Source organism: Pholcus phalangioides, unplaced genomic scaffold (genome assembly GCF_987345545.1).
Source record: "Pholcus phalangioides strain wild (caught in Gottingen) unplaced genomic scaffold, Ppha-v1.0 ptg000015l_1, whole genome shotgun sequence".
NCBI classification, from domain to species: Eukaryota; Metazoa; Arthropoda; class Arachnida; order Araneae; family Pholcidae; genus Pholcus; species Pholcus phalangioides.
The window spans coordinates 61,600,759-61,618,201 of NW_028301608.1; the positions used below are offsets into that span (position 1 = coordinate 61,600,759).

Sequence of the window (17,443 nt, forward strand, 5' to 3'; positions counted from 1 at the left end):
GCTAATTTCTTATAATTGTTGCACATAATTGCTTTATTTTATTGATATCAACTTCAAAAACACTAGTTTCACATTGAGAAATAAAATAGACTTTTTAATTCTTATTCAGTTTTTTTTTCAAGAAAGAAATATATATTGATTCGCTAGTGAGTTAAGGAAAAAAAAAACCCCTTTAAAAAGAGGATCTGAAACTGTATTTGTTTTCTGTTTACCACACTTCTACAGTGACAATTCATTTTAAGGTTTTATTAATTTAAAGACATTTACATTTTTTGTTTTATTATATTATTCATAGTTAATTTTATCAAAGTAAATACAGTTGGTTGTGTTTCATTTTACCTTCAAAGGCAGGAGCTTTGTCCACTCTTGATAGCCTTTTTAGGATCACCTAAAACTGATAAAAACATTGTATCATCTCAGAAAAGTGGCAGCAGCGAAGGTAATGGGATTGGAAGAGGATCTGGTTGTTTGGCAGCTGCTCCTTCTTGTCAGAGTGTTGAAGCAAAAACAATTTTCAGGTTAGCTTACTTGATTGTATATCAATTAATAATGACAATAATTTCACATTATAAATGTTATGGGCCTATTATAATCCATATGTGCTTCATATTTATAACTGAAACACGAACACCATTTCCTTTTCACATCTTGTTTATTATTCTTCTTTCATAAATGCCCATTGAAATGAAACATTTAAGAATAAATTCATCCAAAACACTTTCAGACATATTGTGTATATATTTTCATAAAGTTAAATAGATTGCTTATATGTTTCTCGGAAAGTTCATTGAAATGGTAAATCTACCCAATTGAAAAAATATATATGTTATAATTATTATTTATTAAATTATTAAATGAAGAAAAATGTGTAATATTTGATACACTTCACACTTAAAAGTTGATTCTAAATAAACAAGAAATTTTTAATATTGCTTGGTTTACAAAAAAATCTCAATCAGGATTTTTCTTTGAATTCTTGCTGAATTCTTTCTATGATTGGATGTCATTGTCTTTTTATTTAGTATTGCGGTGGAGTTGGTCAGATTAGTTGGAAACATTGGTTCTTTAAGGCCAGTGTTAGAATCTCTTTTCCATAGAATGCTTCTATATCCACCTCCTCAGCATCGATTCGAAGCACTTAAAGCTGTGAAAGAAGTACGTAATCTTGCTCTCAGTATTTATACTTTTGTTCATTTCTGTCACCAAAAAGTAAAAATGGAAAAAAATGTTACTTGACAACATATACCAACTTGATCTGCCACGAAACTGCGGGAAAATTAATTTTTTTAGAGTAAAATAGAATAATAATCTATACCTTTCTTTTGATACAAGAATCTATTTAATTAAATACTGTATTCTTTTTGTTGATGAAAATACTGTATTTTTTTTGTTGATGAAAGTACTGTATTCTTTTTGTTGATGAAAGTACTGTATTCTTTTTGTTGATGAAAGTACTGTATTCTTTTTGTTGATGAAAGTACTGTATTCTTTTTGTTGATGAAAGTACTGTATTCTTTTTGTTGTTGAAAGTACTGTATTTTTGTTTTGAATAAGCAATAACATACAAGATACATATTCTTGATGGAAGTAATTGGAAAACAAAAATAAATGAAGTATAAAACTTTAATATTCGGTACAAGTTATATAGTTAGAAAATGAGCAAAAGTATTTTTAGCCCTGATTTTCAAAAAATAGTAAACATGACAAGAGTTCAAGAAACAATAAATTTTACTGCCCCCTTTTTTCTGAAAAATAAATAACTGAAATCAATTATACTAATCCATCATATCAATTTTCTTCAGATAATGAAACATCCAGAGTTACTTCTGAAGTTTGCTGGCCCATCTCTTCATAATGCAGATGACAAAAATTCAAGATCAGAAGATTTAGACTTGATACGGATGTAAGAAATAAAATTTTTGAATTTGACAGTTATGTTCACATTATTATTACAGATAATAATTTTCTATCCCTAGCATCTGAAAGTTATTTCCGAAGGATTTTCAGCTCATAGCTAGGCATCAATACAGCCACAGAAAATCACTGACTTATTAAATTAATTTGTATTTATTGAGTGATTTTCTGCAGATTAAATAACGTTTGGTTGATCAGTATCAAAGTTCTGCGATTTTTTGAGAATTTGCCAGGTAAGACCTCAGAAAAATCACTTGCCCCGGGGCCCCATGATGCTCGGCCATGATAAGATGGCTCTGTGTGTGACATGACAATATAGTGAGATGCCACCATGTATTCTTGTTTCATGCACAGTAATATCTCAGTTACAAAAATAATAATTTGTTCTGAAATCATATTTGTTAGTCAAAAGGCAACACCCATTGGTTTCTATGAAAAAAAACGTTTAATTTGTTCCAAGTAGGCCCAGAATTTGAGGATAAGTTTTCTCAAACAATTGATGCAGTGTAAAAAAGACAAACACTGATCGAAGACTGAAATGAATAGCTTCACAACTGGATAAAGAAGAATTCACAAGGAAATATTTAAAAAAGTGACAGTCTTTTTATTTTATACTATGTGCATAACCCATTCAGGTTTGCAGGTGTCCCTTGTTTCAGCTCATCTCTCTGTCTCAGTGAAAAAAATGAGCTACTGGAATTCTTAGGCTGTTCAGTTTGATGCTAAAAGTCTTTCTCTGAAAGAACTTCTGCACTGAAAAAAATTCAAGTCCAGGCTTTATTTTTCAACACATTTTAAATGAAATTGCACAAAACCTCTTTGAAAGACAAACAAATATGGTTATACAGGTATACTTGGAAAGTGGTTTTGAAAAGGACATAAATTAACCCGACTCAAGAGCATGGCCCCTGGGGGGACCGGGCCTCCAGACAAGACTTTTCACAGGCCTCTCTGCAATGAATTTACAGCATGGAAAAACGAAAAATGATGAGAATCATCCTGGGCTCAGGGCTGTAGCCCCACCCTTTTGGGGGGGGGGCATGCTCGAGTGACAGTAATTCTCTAGTGACTATTGGCTCTAAATTTAAGCTCATGTGGCTGTGTTGTAGTCAGTGTGGGAATTCATATAACAAAAAGTTTTTGTTAGGCAAGGTAGAAATACTGTGGGAAAAACATTGGCTTCGTTAGCCCAAAAATTTATAAGCTGAGGTATCACTGCATGGCGATCCTGTGCTCACAGCTTGGAGGGGAATATTGATGAGTACATATGTGTGGTGTGTATATATATATATATATATTTTAGTTTTTCTGTTTAATTACTCCACAAAAATTATTGAAATGTTTCTGACTGATATTGTTGCAATTTGAATATGTAAAATACAGATAAAACAAATACATAAAATTATTAGCCACAAATATTTCAATAGTTTTTGTATTCGTATAGCCCTATGAGAAATGCTGACATGCTTTTAAATTCAAAATTGTATTAATAATCACAGTATAATTTATTCTTTTAATGCAATAGTCTTTTTTAGAATTGTAGTGTTTGAAATTTCCAGTACAACTAAAGAAAGATGTAAATATTTAGTTTTTTTTTATTTCTTTACAGTGCTATGGACTCTCTTGGCGAATGTTGTCACAGTAGTGATCGAAATACTTGTTATGCCAGTGCTAGTTGTGCTTCAGAACTACTAAAGAGCCTCGAAGATTTATGTAGTGGCAACCAAATCTCAGAAGAATACATGAAAGAGATTAACAAATTATTCAAAAACTTGGAAGATTCTGATTACAAAGGTTATGTAATTTCCGATATCTATTAATCTTTATTTCCTTTTAATAACATGAATGTTTTTTTGGTACCTATAAAGGTGGAATGGAGTCTACCATACAATATCCATTAAATTTTGGCTTTATCAGTTTCTTTATATTAATGCTAATTACTAATTTTTGAAGGGGAAGAAAATGTGCTTCTTAAAAATTTCTGTATATTTTTATCTTTATCTTGCAAGGTGTTATAATGATTTTTTTTTTGCAATAGGTAAAAAGCTAGATCGATGGCATGAAACAAGACAGATTATGACTCCTGTAGTAAAATGTTTTCAAAGCAACGACTCTTCTGAATATAGTGACTCTGATATAGACCATGATGATTGCATTGAACCTGAATACAAAGGTCATAATGTTCATATTACACCTGAAGATATGAGTGGTGACATCAAGCCTCAAGAGTTAGATGCAAATGATGACATTAAGCTTGAAGAGTTGGATGCAAATGATGACATTAAGCCTGAAGAGTTGGATGCAAATGATGACATTAATCCTGAAGAGTTGGATGCAAATGATGACATTAAGCCTGAAGAGTTGGATGCAAATGATGACATTAAGCCTGAAGAGTTGGATGCAAATGATGACATTAAGCCTGAAGAGTTGGATGCAAATGATGACATTAAGCCTAATGAATTGGGCATAGATAGTGATATCAGTGTTGGTAATAATATCAGCACAAAGTCTGAAGAGATCAATTTAGATACTGATATTGGTCTTAATCCTGGAAAAATGGATGAAAATGGTGATGGTGGTGCTACCAATATCAAATCCTTGGATACTACTGAAGATTGTTTTGAAACTGAAAAGTTTAGCACACGTGTTGGTACGGAACGTAAGGATGCAAATAAAAATGCTGAAGTTGATGAGGTGAATGCTCAAACTGTTATTTCAGAAGTTACTTACACTGCAAGAGATAATGAAGATTCACCTTTAACAACAGGAGAAATAGTTTCAGCACCTGGTGATGTTGATCTTCAACATTCCTGTTTGCCTTTGCATAAAGGAAAAGAAGAAATAAGATATGATGATAATCTTCAACCATCTCCTTCTGGCTCAAAGGATTCCCATTTTCAGCATGAATCAAAAGTGGATGATGATGATGATGATAAAGATATTTTTCACGGTCAGAAAGAAGACGATGACACTATGGAAGAACTGCCATCCTCAACTACTTCTTCTGACCCGGTGATAGATGATGATGATGAGCATGTATGAGTAAATTTTTTTGCTAAAAATATTTTCAATTTCCAGAACTTCATTTTGTATGAATAAAGTCTACTCTAAATTTCCTAACACCCCTCCCCCCATTAGATTTTATATATTATAATTTATATATTTATTTTTTCCTCTCCTAAAAAATATCACTGATAATATGTCCTCCCTGTTATCTGTTAATTCAGACATAATATTGCCACCTAATAATGAAAACCTCATACATCAATTTTTTTCGAAATCGACTTTTTGACAGTTTTAGATTAAGAACATCATATCTCATTTATCACAATTTAAAAAAAATCTGCAATTATCTGCCCTTATAGTGAAAAAGTGTGCATTTTTCAGTGGGGTATCCAATCCTTTTTTTTTTGTTCTTCCGATAAAGTTGGGAAATTTTGATGTGAAAGTTTTCATTATAAGATGATGGATTCTTGTCCCATCAGAATAATTACCTTTGATTAGAGCTCCGATGATATTGCCAGTGTTAAAAAGAAAGAAAAAATCAGTCATTTTTCATTGAAAGTTGCTGGATGGGGTCAACTGAATCAGGCTCCTGAATATCATCATACATTTATCATATTTCCATCTCAGGGACATATTCATTAATGAGCTCTGATGTGAAAATTCCATGTTAGCTTCAGTACTTAATCCACATTTATTTCATCAAAATCCTCAAACCCTCATGCCATGTCTTTAATGTGCAAGCTAATTTTCATTATTGAAATCAAACTACAGACCAAAATCCACAAAATTTCACCAAATTGAATAAATATCTCAAAAGCAAAAAACATTATGGGATGAAGAATACTTGCCCTCCATCTGGTTTTGCCGACTCTCATTAAATTTTTATTTTGTGTTCCTTTAAGTATTAGATCTAAAATTATGTCAGAATTTAGAGTTCTTTCTACTTTTTTTTAAAGACAATATTGCTTCTTGTCTTTGAATTTGATATAATAGCAGCCTATTTTGCCTCAATATTTAAAAACAAGCTTTTAAATTTTTAGTTTTAGTGTATAAATTTAATTTTTATTTCAGTTGACCTATGATTTAGAAGACAAAGAGCGAGAATTGGATGAGCTAGAAGCTAATCGTTTGAATAAGGTTCCCAGAACTTTACTTGGCCAGGAAGATGCTGGAAAGCTGGAGCGAGAGAGAGTTGATAGATTATGCACAGCCCGTATGGAGTTTGCTCAGCAAGAAAGACAAGCAGCCCACAAATTCATTGATATCTTGAAAGATTTTCTACCATACCTGTTGTCTTTGTATAGCTCAGTTGAGGCAGATCAGGCGATGCAAGAATTTGCATCAAATTATTGTGAAGGTAATCGTAAAAAATTTACCAAATTATAAAGATGAGGTTTTCTCCCCTAAAAATTGATCTGAGTATTTCATTGTATACATGCTTTTGTTTAAACTTTTTACTGGGCAAGAAAAATCCATCTTTGTTTTTAACCTTGTTGTACACATTAAATTTTTTATTTTCGAAAAAATAGTTAAAAAAATATTCATTTATGAATTGTTATCTAAACGCATGTTAAAGTGCACGATTTTTACAAAATCAAATTAATTTTTTTTAAATCTAAAATTTAATTTTTATCAAGACAGTATTATATAAATTGCTCATAAATGGTTGAGCTGTTTAAGAGTTAAAAGAGCAGCTTGTGTTTAAATTGATTTTGAAAACACAGTAAAACCTCAGTATAACAGTATTCTACCGGACCAAGAAAAAATATTGTTTTAGAGGGATTATCACATTATAACAAGTGGCAACATTATTATCACATGCAACTGAACTTATGCTGCTGCCATTTTTTCTAAATGGGGTTGTTAGTACCACCAAAAAATGTGTTTTGAGTATTTATATTCGTTTCAAAAACTTTTTAATTGATTAGTTGATTTAAAAAATTCATTTAGTAGATTGCTCATGGCAGCAGATTTGTATTGCCATGCACATTGGTCTATCACCCAGAAAGTAACAATACCAAAAACTACATCAACATTTTCAGTGATCAAATACTGATATTATTAGACGTCCTTTGTAGAACTAAAATATGTGACAAGTTAAAAAAATATATTGAAGGTCATTTTTCAAGCAAAGTATGAAAAAATATCATTGAAGGGTTTTCAAATAAAAAAAATATTTTTATAGAAGGGGTTTATTGTTGTATCAAGAAAAGAGTTTAATGTTAAACCAGGGTTTCTCAATCTTTTCCCACCCGTGGTGGTTTTCCTATGCAATGCTTATCCGTGAACTCTGCTGGCTTCCCAGAGCTGTTTAACAAAGAATATTTTTGCAAAAGCCTTTGTCAGGATAATCGCTCCGTGGCAGCCCTGATAAAGGCCCCTGAAAAAGAGGCGCACAGTTTGAGAACCCTCTCATTAGACTACAGGCGATTCCAAAAAAGATTTGAAAAATATTTTTGTAGAGGAATTTATCGTTTTATTGTGTACCGTTATACCAGGCTTTACTGTATATATTTTTCCAAACACTGCTTGAATTTTTATGACATTGCTGTGGGGGATTTTGTAACTGTGTTAAACTATTGGAAACCAAGCTATGAATTTCTAAAAACGTCTTGATTTTTATTTCTTTAGATTTATGGAAGCAGCAACAAAAGATGACTGACATATCAGAGGATGTTTTGTCACATATCACAATTTTGAATGCTGATGGCATATATCTCGCAACATATTCAGCTCTTCTGTTAAATTTGAAACTGATTAGAAGCAACTACTACCAGGATCCTTCTGCATCCATAGCATTAACTGAAGTGAGAAACATTATTGAATTATGAAACTACTTGTTACTTTTTTATGGTACATCAATTACATTTAAAACAGTTTTATTCATATATTTTACTTAAAATATAGTAATCCACTAACTTTTTTTTACACTTCCTTTCTCAAAGATAATTTAAGAATGGTCTCTACTATAACTGCTAATGTATAGGTGTTCAATAGGAATTTTTTTAGTCTAGATGTGACTAGTTTTTATTTATTTACTGATTTTTTAATTCATTTTTTATATTCACCAAATATTTTAAACATGCTTATATGCATGTTTATAAATTGCATTAGAAAATTCATAATGTCATTTCTAAGAAAAGCATGGATTTGGCAACCTAATTCATTCATTGACACCTCTCTCTGCTGACAAAACCTTTTTTCCACAATTTTTCAGACTTGGCTTACAAATGTGTTGGAGGATTCATGCACTAAAATAACATAGGAATCCCTTTCCAGAAATTCTTCTGAAACAATTGATGCATCTTTGGGAATATTTTTATACCACACTTCTCTTTCTTTTTATCAAACTTATCTTCAAATTTTGGCTAGTGTCTAGAAAAAATAAAACAATTTTCCATAAAATCCTATGGGAAATGGAGTTTTGGCTGCCGAATATGATTCTGGAATAAATTATCTTATCTTCTTTGTAGATGTATTGTATTATATTTGTTTCTTCACCCAGTTGTTTAAAAAAAAACAATTTTTATACTATTATTTATTTTTGTCATAAATTACATTTCAAACAAATAGCAACAATTCATTGAAGAAGTTCATGGCAGTGGTGTATTGGTGTACCTCTCTGCAACATGGTTAGCAGAACTCTACCAACAAGTCTTGACCATCAACTTGTTAGAGGGAGCTGGATACAGCCCTATTTCATCAGGAAATTCTGCTCTCATCAATCTATTGTCAGGTACCAGTTGTTATGCTCTGACATTTGATGCTTAGGAAATTATCATTTATTATTAGAAACTTTTTACTATTTGGTTATTTTTTGTTGGAAGTGTTGTGAATATATTGTTTATTTTCATTAAAAAATAAATATTTTTTCCCTCGTTTTTAAGTTTATCAAAATTTTATTTACTTTTGGTAAGGCAAAAAAAAATTTTTTTCTCATGAAATTAAACATTTTCAATAACATGAAATTATATATAAATATTCTTATTTTTTATTTTATTCTTCTTATTATTATTTTGTGTATGCAAACAGTCTATCATTTTAAAAGGGGATGTTTAAAATTAAAAGTTACGATATGGGGAAGAAACACGAGTACTGTTTCGTGTCTCAAATTCAAGCTATGGGGTGAAAGCAAATCTTAGAATCAATACCTTAGAATTTATATGCATTTATTTGTCATTGAATGTCATTGATAACCCTTAGAAAAATTATATTTCTAAAGTGATATCTTATGTGATGTTCTTAAATAGCCTATTTCTTTTTTGTAAATGGAAAACAAAATATTTGAACTTGAGAAGAGAGGGAGTTTCTTTGCCTTTATCCATTTACGTTATCTGTCTATATAGGTATGTCCTCACTGGTGCGTCTTCTTTCAACAGCTTTCAACTTTCAATCTCGTTTTTTTTTTCTTTACCGCTGAACTCTATCGCATGCCTCAAGTGGCGTGCCTTTTTTCTGTCTTCACCTATACGGCCAAACCTTTCAATTCAGATGCCAATGCAACTGTCGCAGTGGATGCAATTTCCACATTTTAATGTGAAAATATGTGAGGGAAAATTGCACTATAAAAGACGGAATATAAAGACGAAATCATTCTCAAAATTTCTCAACTTCGGAATAAATTAAAAATTAAATCAAGTCGTTCGTCAACTTTACCCGAATATAGTCGAGTCAAAGAAATTAAGAAAACTGTATACGTCTATTTTGCCAAGTCGTAATCTAGTACGTATTTAAATAATTTTTTTTTCGTTCAAAATTATAGTCAGCGCATTATTTTTCTCAAGTGTTTATTCATACATCAAAGCACTAAATCCGTGGTAATAGAAGTGAAAAAACTTGAAATTTCCAAATTAAATAATTTTTCATAATAAAAAGTATCAGAATATGATAGCCCAAGATGATCAGATTTAAAACATTTTCGCACACAATTCGAATATCAAAAAGAAAATTATTTAATATGTTGTTTCAAACAATTTTTAAACTTGAAATACCGTACTTTCGACAGTCAGTAACAGAAAATTTCTCTAGAAGAGAGTTTCTTGTACGCTCATCCCTAAACTCGGCGTGCTACTCGAAAGGTTGGTCCTGCGTACGCTTCTAGTTGCAGCTCTAATAATATTCATGAAAATAAAATCTGCATAAAACTGTACAGTTTTTGAGAAAATAGCGAAGATTATTATTGTGCTGAAGGGCACAGTCTGTTCCTCGTAAATTCGGGCCCTGTGCAAACATTAATCTTTCCCCCCCCCCACCCCCACCCTTTCATATAACGTTCTTTGAGGCAACTTTTTTCCAGTCTCAAGCACAATGCTTGTTCCCATCATCAAAAAGGGTGCACCCTTATCAAGTTTGGCATACGACTGCTTGAAATCAGGATGATTTTAATCGTTGAATGTAATTTGTACAAAGTGTTCAAATTGGGACGTTAATCAAGTACTCGCAAACATGAAATCGGACACGAGCATCAAGCACTTTGAATCACCACAGTGCCCGCGAGCAGCAGGTTGAATATGTCTGCTACAGATTACAATTATGTAAAAAGTTTACATAATTACTCTCAAATTAAATTCCACGTTTGGAAATATTCTACGGAAAGGAAGGTTAAAAAAAATAAAGGAAAGAAAATCCAAATTTGTGGGCCTCCTAAAATTGCAAGGGCGAAGGGCACTTGCCCCCGTTTGCCCATGTTTAGAAAAATGTGGAGTCAAGAGTTTCAACAGCACGGTGGACCTCCGATGAAAGTGATATTAGGAGGGCGTACCAATTTTATATACTTTGAAAAATCATACCATTAGATCTTATTATCATAAATAGCCCTCCAACACATCTGGTTAAAGTTCTAACGCCGTGTCTGGGTGGCCCCGCGAAGAGCTCATGAATTATTTTATAATTACACAGCAAACCTCCGTAAAGCGAGCTCTTCGCCAAAACATGAAAAAGAAATCGACCAGCATTTTAACATGAAATTCTACCAAAAAATAATTTTCAAGACAATCATTTAATTTATAATTTTACAATTATAATTACCATTAATTTAAATTTACCTTCAATAATATCACGTAATGCACTACGTGACCTGAAACCTTCAAAAGTGTCCATGTTTTTTGTTTTTTTTTGTTGACATCAAAAATCGAGGAAAACCTCATGAAAACAACACTGAATCTTCACGAAAAGGAAAGGGAAATTGAACGAAAATCCAAACCTGGTGGAGCAGAAGGAAAAGGAATGCCTCTTAAAAAATGGCCGCCTTTCAACAAGTTTGAGTCACGCCTGAGTGATTTACGACACGCTTGATGACAGGTGTGCCAGTGGAAAGCGCATTGACGCAGAAAAAACGCACCAGTGTAGACATAGCTTATTACATAAAGTAGGAAGGGTTTTTACTTTTTTTCTGAATCTTGAGCACTGTTTGTTCTGATCATCAGGAAACCATCCATATCATACCTCTGACTTAAGCTCAAACTTGGAACAGCATAATGTGAGTTATTGATTGGGATGATTTCAGTGGGGTGTCAATGAAGATTTCAAGAATAAGAAAATAGGATCCAAGTTGAAGATGCCCACCAATTTGTTTATCTTTTTTTCTTTCTTCTTTTCCTTCAATATAAATTTAATTCAATATGTTCAATTTGTATTGGATGCAATGTACTTTTATGAATCATATAAAAAAGAAACTATAGGAATTTTATGAGTCAATTTTTAAGAATTTTATTTATAATTTAAATAGTTGTTGTGCTATACTTTTTCTTTGCATGGATTGTTTGACATTTCTCTGCTTTCCCCCCTCCCCCATATATTTTCTACCCGTTTTCAATATCATTGACAAAGATAATTATGCATGAATATTTGCTATGCAAAACAATTTCTGATTTTTATTTCTTTTGCATGGTATCTTTTTATTTTGCATGAACATTTTGTTTTTATTTTTAGTGCTATTTTTTTGTTTTCAAACATTTTTGTTTGCTTTATTTTTTCTCCTCCAACTTTTTTTTTGGCTCTTGCTTCCTTGGCTTGGTTTCATGCTCCCTAATAGGTCTGCAGTTTGGTGTTGACAATATTGCGGATGTCATTCTTTCAGATGTGGATGGTTTGGGGGACTGCAGACAAGGAAGCCAACAACTTGCCGATTACAAAAGGTTGGAACAAGCTGCTGCTGGCAATCAGAAATCTCCAAATTCTGAAGCAGGTGCACTATAATTTTAATATAATTCAATTGCCATTCTGTTTTTTTTTTCATAGTGTTAAATTTATATAGAAAAGTAGACATCATTGTATTGTAAAAGATTGTGATGACAATTTGTGATTGATTGTATTGCAAAATTGACAGGTCGGAAGTTTTCAAGACGTGTACTAACTTGCTCTTGGGAAACAATTTTAGAAGTCCTATCTGTTCTTTTAAATGGCACCAACTCCTGTGGAATTACAAGTACAATAGGGTTTCTCTTAGGAACTGAGGGTGCAAAAGAAGAGCATCGTAAAGCAAGGGATGCCATTGCTGAAAGTATCAGTGGATTGCAGAGGGCGGCAAAGTTATGCAATGCTTTAGGTATTTTTACACATATCATATTTTCACCATGAACAAAGTATTTTGTAAAGGTTTAGCATTGGGGTTATTTTATTATTATTATTTTATATCATTGTAATTCACATCAAATTTAATATAATTTCATCAGTTATACATGAGTATCTTTGTATGAGGATGAAGTTTTGCTAATTTGAGGAAAACGAGTACTTTCATTCAAATTATAAAAAATAAATTTGTTATTCATATTAAAGAATGTAACAAAAATTCAATTAGGTAGTCTATGGGTTTCACCAGGGCTGGACAAATTCCAGGCATTAGGTCGCCATGGCGACTAAAAAATTGGTATTGGCGCCTAAAATTTTCTTTGTGTAGTTATTAAATTGCAAGCTGAGAACAGCACAAAATGTTTGGAATTTATGGCCTCATACCTGCCAACATGAAAGAGGATCACTATGCCATGAAAGTCAAAAGAAGCATTATTTTGGACCATTTGCTTTGGGAAAAAATGTTTTTTTGGCACCTAGATTGTTTTGTGATTTGCCCAGCCTTGGGTTACAGAATTTTATTTTTCATGTTATGAACCAATGCAGTTCTAAAAAGTTTCATTTCTTTGTCAAATGCGCACAACCCACTGTCTATTGCATTGCACCAATTGATTTTACCTTCGAAAGAAGAAAGAACTCATTATTAAACTTCTAATACATATGCAAAGAATTTTTTAACAGTGGCAAATGTGCTTTATATTCCATTTGTTTTTTTAACTGATACTGAGTTTACGCGTTAGATGTATTTGTTTTGAAAGTTTATAGATTCTTCTTTTATTGAAATTAGAAATTTTAATGTGCTGTTGCCAATTAAATAGTTAATGTTTTTTATTTCCCATATATTGATTTTAAGGTTTGCAATCAAGTTGCAGTGCTGTCTTTGCTCAGTTGGCAGCTACTTCTTGTCCTCTATCAGAAGAACAAGCTGTTCCATCAATGACACAATCAAACACAAATCGCAAACAGTTAAAATCATTTTTGTCTTTGAGGAATAAAAATCTAAGACTCCACACTTCTCATGCATTAAGCATGGATGTTATGCTCAGTCGAGGATTGGAGCTTGGAAGTCACAGTCCAAATTGTTGGAAATATGTCTTTCAGTAAGTATTTGAAATAAAAAATTGACATTTATACTATTTTTTTTTTAAATTAAAGAAATTTTGGTGTGAAAATTACATTATATTTCATAGAAAATATTAAAATTTCAGAATTAATCGGTGATTATCTATTAAGCCAACAATTATTCATCATCCAAAATGCAGAAATGCAAAAGTTTCAAATTCAGTTGCCTCATTAACCTTCTTTAAGTAACAAATTTTTAAATTTGCTTTTGTACTGTTATTTTCATTTTTAGGTGTTGCTTATATGTATTGGAGCTAGAAAATGCCTACTTTAGCAATTCTAACAGTATTCCATCTGTATTAAAGCGGACAACTTTACAGGCTTTTAAGAAAGCAGTGGATAAAAAAGGATCTAAAAATGAAATGAATAAAGGCAATGAAGATGAAGAGTAAGTCAACTAAAATTCCATTCATAAATGAATTCAGAAATATAATATATGTCTCAGCCATTTTTTTTATAAACTGCTTATAAAACATAATATATTTTTCTTTTTTGAGTTGTTGTTGATAATTCATTTTATGAAGATTCTATAGAACAGATTATTTGTCTAAAGTTTGTCTTTAATCAAAATGGAGGATTTTCTTTTCACCCTTTTCAACTTTTTTTTGGACAAATTTATTTTTTAGAAAACGAAAATAAATGTGGAGATATATATTCCAAGTCAATTATCTATTAAAACTGAATGTATTCTGGGAAATTGAATCTTTAAAATTATCATTCAGGGTTTACATTTGCTACGTGAAAAGTTTGGTATAACTATTTTTGAAGTCTGTGATTTTACACGTGTAAAATAATCACAATATTTTGTGAAAATATTCTTTTAACCACATCTGATTATTTTGGGTGTTCCACCAAGATCTTAACACATTGCAGACCGGTTTTTCAAGGAGAAGCTCACTCATCACACTAGCTACGTATGAGTGTAAAAACATGAGTTGATTTGTGACTGACGAACAATGTGTTAATATGAATCTTGGGTTAGTTCTAGATAATGAGCAAAGACTAGTTACAGAATTCATACATTTATATTTTAGAAATGTAGCTGGCAGCCCATATTTCAGATTAGTAAAATGTTGGATTCAGAAACACGATTCAGTGTTTTTCATTCCTATATGTTGACTATTACATGATTAATCTGTGTGAAGGGACGTAAACCGTGAAAGCCAAGTTATACTGTGCATCACAATTAAACAATAACACATTTATTTTTCTGTAGGCTAGGTTTCCAAGAGCTCTTACCGATGCCTGGATCAGCTTTGCAAAATCAACTTAATGTTGTTGAAATTCTAAAGAAGAGCGCAGATGGCGTTGTGAAAGACCAGCTTCTTTTAGAAGTTTTAGAAAGTCTGTCTCAACTTGTAGATAGGTAGGTTGCTCAAATATTGATTAAATTCAATTAATTTACTCCTCTTTTTCTGGTTCAGGATGGGAAAACACAAAAACTATCAAGATAGTTTCAGCTTCATATGATCAAAATACACATCAGTTAAATCTAAAACTTTGTTTCAATGACCAATATTAATAATTTCTATTCTTATTTTCATTGTATAGTAAAGTCTCATAAATCCAAGCCCCAAAAGTTCAAGTTTCCAGATAATCTAAGGCACTGAAATTTTTGAATTTACTTCTTGAGACCCTCCTTCTCTTTTTCCCCTCCAAGAACCCAGTTTGTTTATTTTTTCCCACTTTCAGGGGGGTTGCTGAGAAAGAGGAGTAAGTTTATGACAATTTTTTTTGTAATTTGAGACAATAGCATTATCCCTAATTGCTTATGTAAAATTATTTGAAAGGCAATTGAAAGTTATCAGTATCTCAGCATCGTTCACCATCAATCTCATCTCCAACTCTTTCTCATTAACTCTCTCATCTTCACGCCATTTTCACGTTCTTCATTTTTTTTAAGCTCATCTTATGGATATGACCTCTACTTTGTGATGTTTGTAATCCCCATGATATGATGCAAAAGGACTTCAGAAAATATAAGTACAAGAAAGTTTATTTCTGTGCTAACTAAGTTTGAAGATATAAAAAGACTGGATAGAGGTGAAACAATTAAAAATGCTGCAAATAGAATAAGTATGCTAGTACTGTTTTTGCTTGTTTATTTTTTTTTTAGTAAAAACAACATTCAAAGCATTTTTTATTGTTTTTGGATTATTTGAGTTTTCGATAATCCGAGGTGACCCCGGTCCTATCCACCTCAGATTATTGAGACTCTACTGAACTCTGTTTGACATGGGTTTTTGGAATAAGCATTAATTTTACCTGTTGTGGGGAGGGGGTGTAGTATAACAAATGATCATGATCTGTTTAGTCCATTTAATCCACTCAACTTATTTTTTTAAAAAGAAATTTTAGCAATATTTCTTGAAAGAAATTATGATCTTGATATATCACCACACTGTTTCTGTTTGAAGTCTTTCATCAATATAATGACGAGTGATATTACAAAAATAACAGAAGCTCCAAATTTATACAAATAAAAAAAATTTCATGCAGATTATTTGAGGAGGCAGCAGGAAGATTGAACCTTTCAGCATTGATCGGATTCCTTGTTGAGCTCTGTGCTACTAGTCAGATTCAGCTATTTACTCAAAGTTATCGCCAGCAAGTTTCTATTAGCCATAGCAACAGTCTACTGCTATATCATCTTGGGGACATCATGTTGAGATGCGCCAGAAGTGGACGACCTTTAATTCATATCATGAAAGCCTGGAGTGTTGTTGCACCTCATTTTGTTGAGGTAAAATAGTTTGAATAACACTAGTTAGATACTTGCCTTTTTTCTCCATTCTTATGTGTCTAGTTAAGTATATATAAAGATTTGAAACGAAATAAATATAATTTCTTGAATACTCAATGTGTAATAATCACCATGACCACATTCTTCTTGAAATAGGTTTATGAGAATTCATGATAATTTTCATCAACACTTACATATATTTTATACATCACTTCATGAGTTTAAGCATGAATATTCAACTTGCATTCATTGAATGTTTCTACACTATTCATTTTATAAGAAAATCACTCTTATATATTTTGCTGTAATTAAAATTATCTGTATTTTTGAGAATGGTATTCTCATTTAGGCCTGTTAGGTGGAATTGAGATCCATGTATAGTGAAATTCCTCTTAATATTCACCAAGTGGATGTGGTCACCTCACTTTTACAGCCAAATGATAACTATGTTTTATTTTAAAGGCTTCAATAACCCCCCCCCCCTTTTTTTCATGGACGGATTATTTTGTTTCACCATCCCATAAGTAAAGATCGAAGTAAGATCAAAGGAGGGAAAAAATATGCAAGGAAAAAAATGTTTTTGAAAGGAGAAATATTTTGTAATTTTAAAAGTGAATGTTTTCATATATAAACAAGAAGCAGAGGGAAAATTCATCTAATGTAAAATAAAACAAAATCTGTTGTTTCTTCCTCTATGGAGTAAAAAATAATTTAGCGTTATGTTTCTGTTTAGTACCAATATAATATTTTTCTCATAAAACACTTCCAATTCATTTGTCCATTTTTTATGTTTTGTAAGGTGACAGTCTTCACTGTAAAATATATCAAAAAATGTATAGCTTTTTTTCCTCCATCTAGGCAGCCTGTCACAAAGACCATATGGTATCTAAGAAAGCTGTCACTATAATTCATGATATTGTCAGTGCTCTATTATCCTCAAACTCAGAGTTACCACATTTTCATTTTAACGAAGCACTTTTCAAGCCTTTTGAAAACTTATTGTGTCTGGAATTGTGTGACACTGATGTCCAGCAACAGGTATTAAAACCAGTGCATTGAAAAAAATAAATTCTTCAACTTAACAGCATT

General features: G+C 31.7%; 1 protein-coding gene across 1 annotated transcript in view; it reads left to right on the top strand.

The window, feature by feature from the left end:
* LOC149076413 (brefeldin A-inhibited guanine nucleotide-exchange protein 3) overlaps positions 1-17,443 on the top strand; it is a 37,504-nt gene that overhangs the window by 6,362 nt on the left and 13,699 nt on the right. The window contains exons 10-24 of the mRNA XM_089243969.1: positions 348-518; positions 1,023-1,155; positions 1,803-1,903; positions 3,524-3,708; positions 3,953-4,950; positions 5,992-6,277; positions 7,552-7,727; positions 8,494-8,656; positions 11,954-12,106; positions 12,248-12,466; positions 13,343-13,589; positions 13,844-13,999; positions 14,828-14,977; positions 16,111-16,354; positions 17,213-17,392. Of these exons, the coding sequence (XP_089100095.1) occupies positions 348-518; positions 1,023-1,155; positions 1,803-1,903; positions 3,524-3,708; positions 3,953-4,950; positions 5,992-6,277; positions 7,552-7,727; positions 8,494-8,656; positions 11,954-12,106; positions 12,248-12,466; positions 13,343-13,589; positions 13,844-13,999; positions 14,828-14,977; positions 16,111-16,354; positions 17,213-17,392 (3,562 nt within the window). The remainder of the gene's footprint in view (positions 1-347; positions 519-1,022; positions 1,156-1,802; positions 1,904-3,523; positions 3,709-3,952; positions 4,951-5,991; positions 6,278-7,551; positions 7,728-8,493; positions 8,657-11,953; positions 12,107-12,247; positions 12,467-13,342; positions 13,590-13,843; positions 14,000-14,827; positions 14,978-16,110; positions 16,355-17,212; positions 17,393-17,443) is intronic.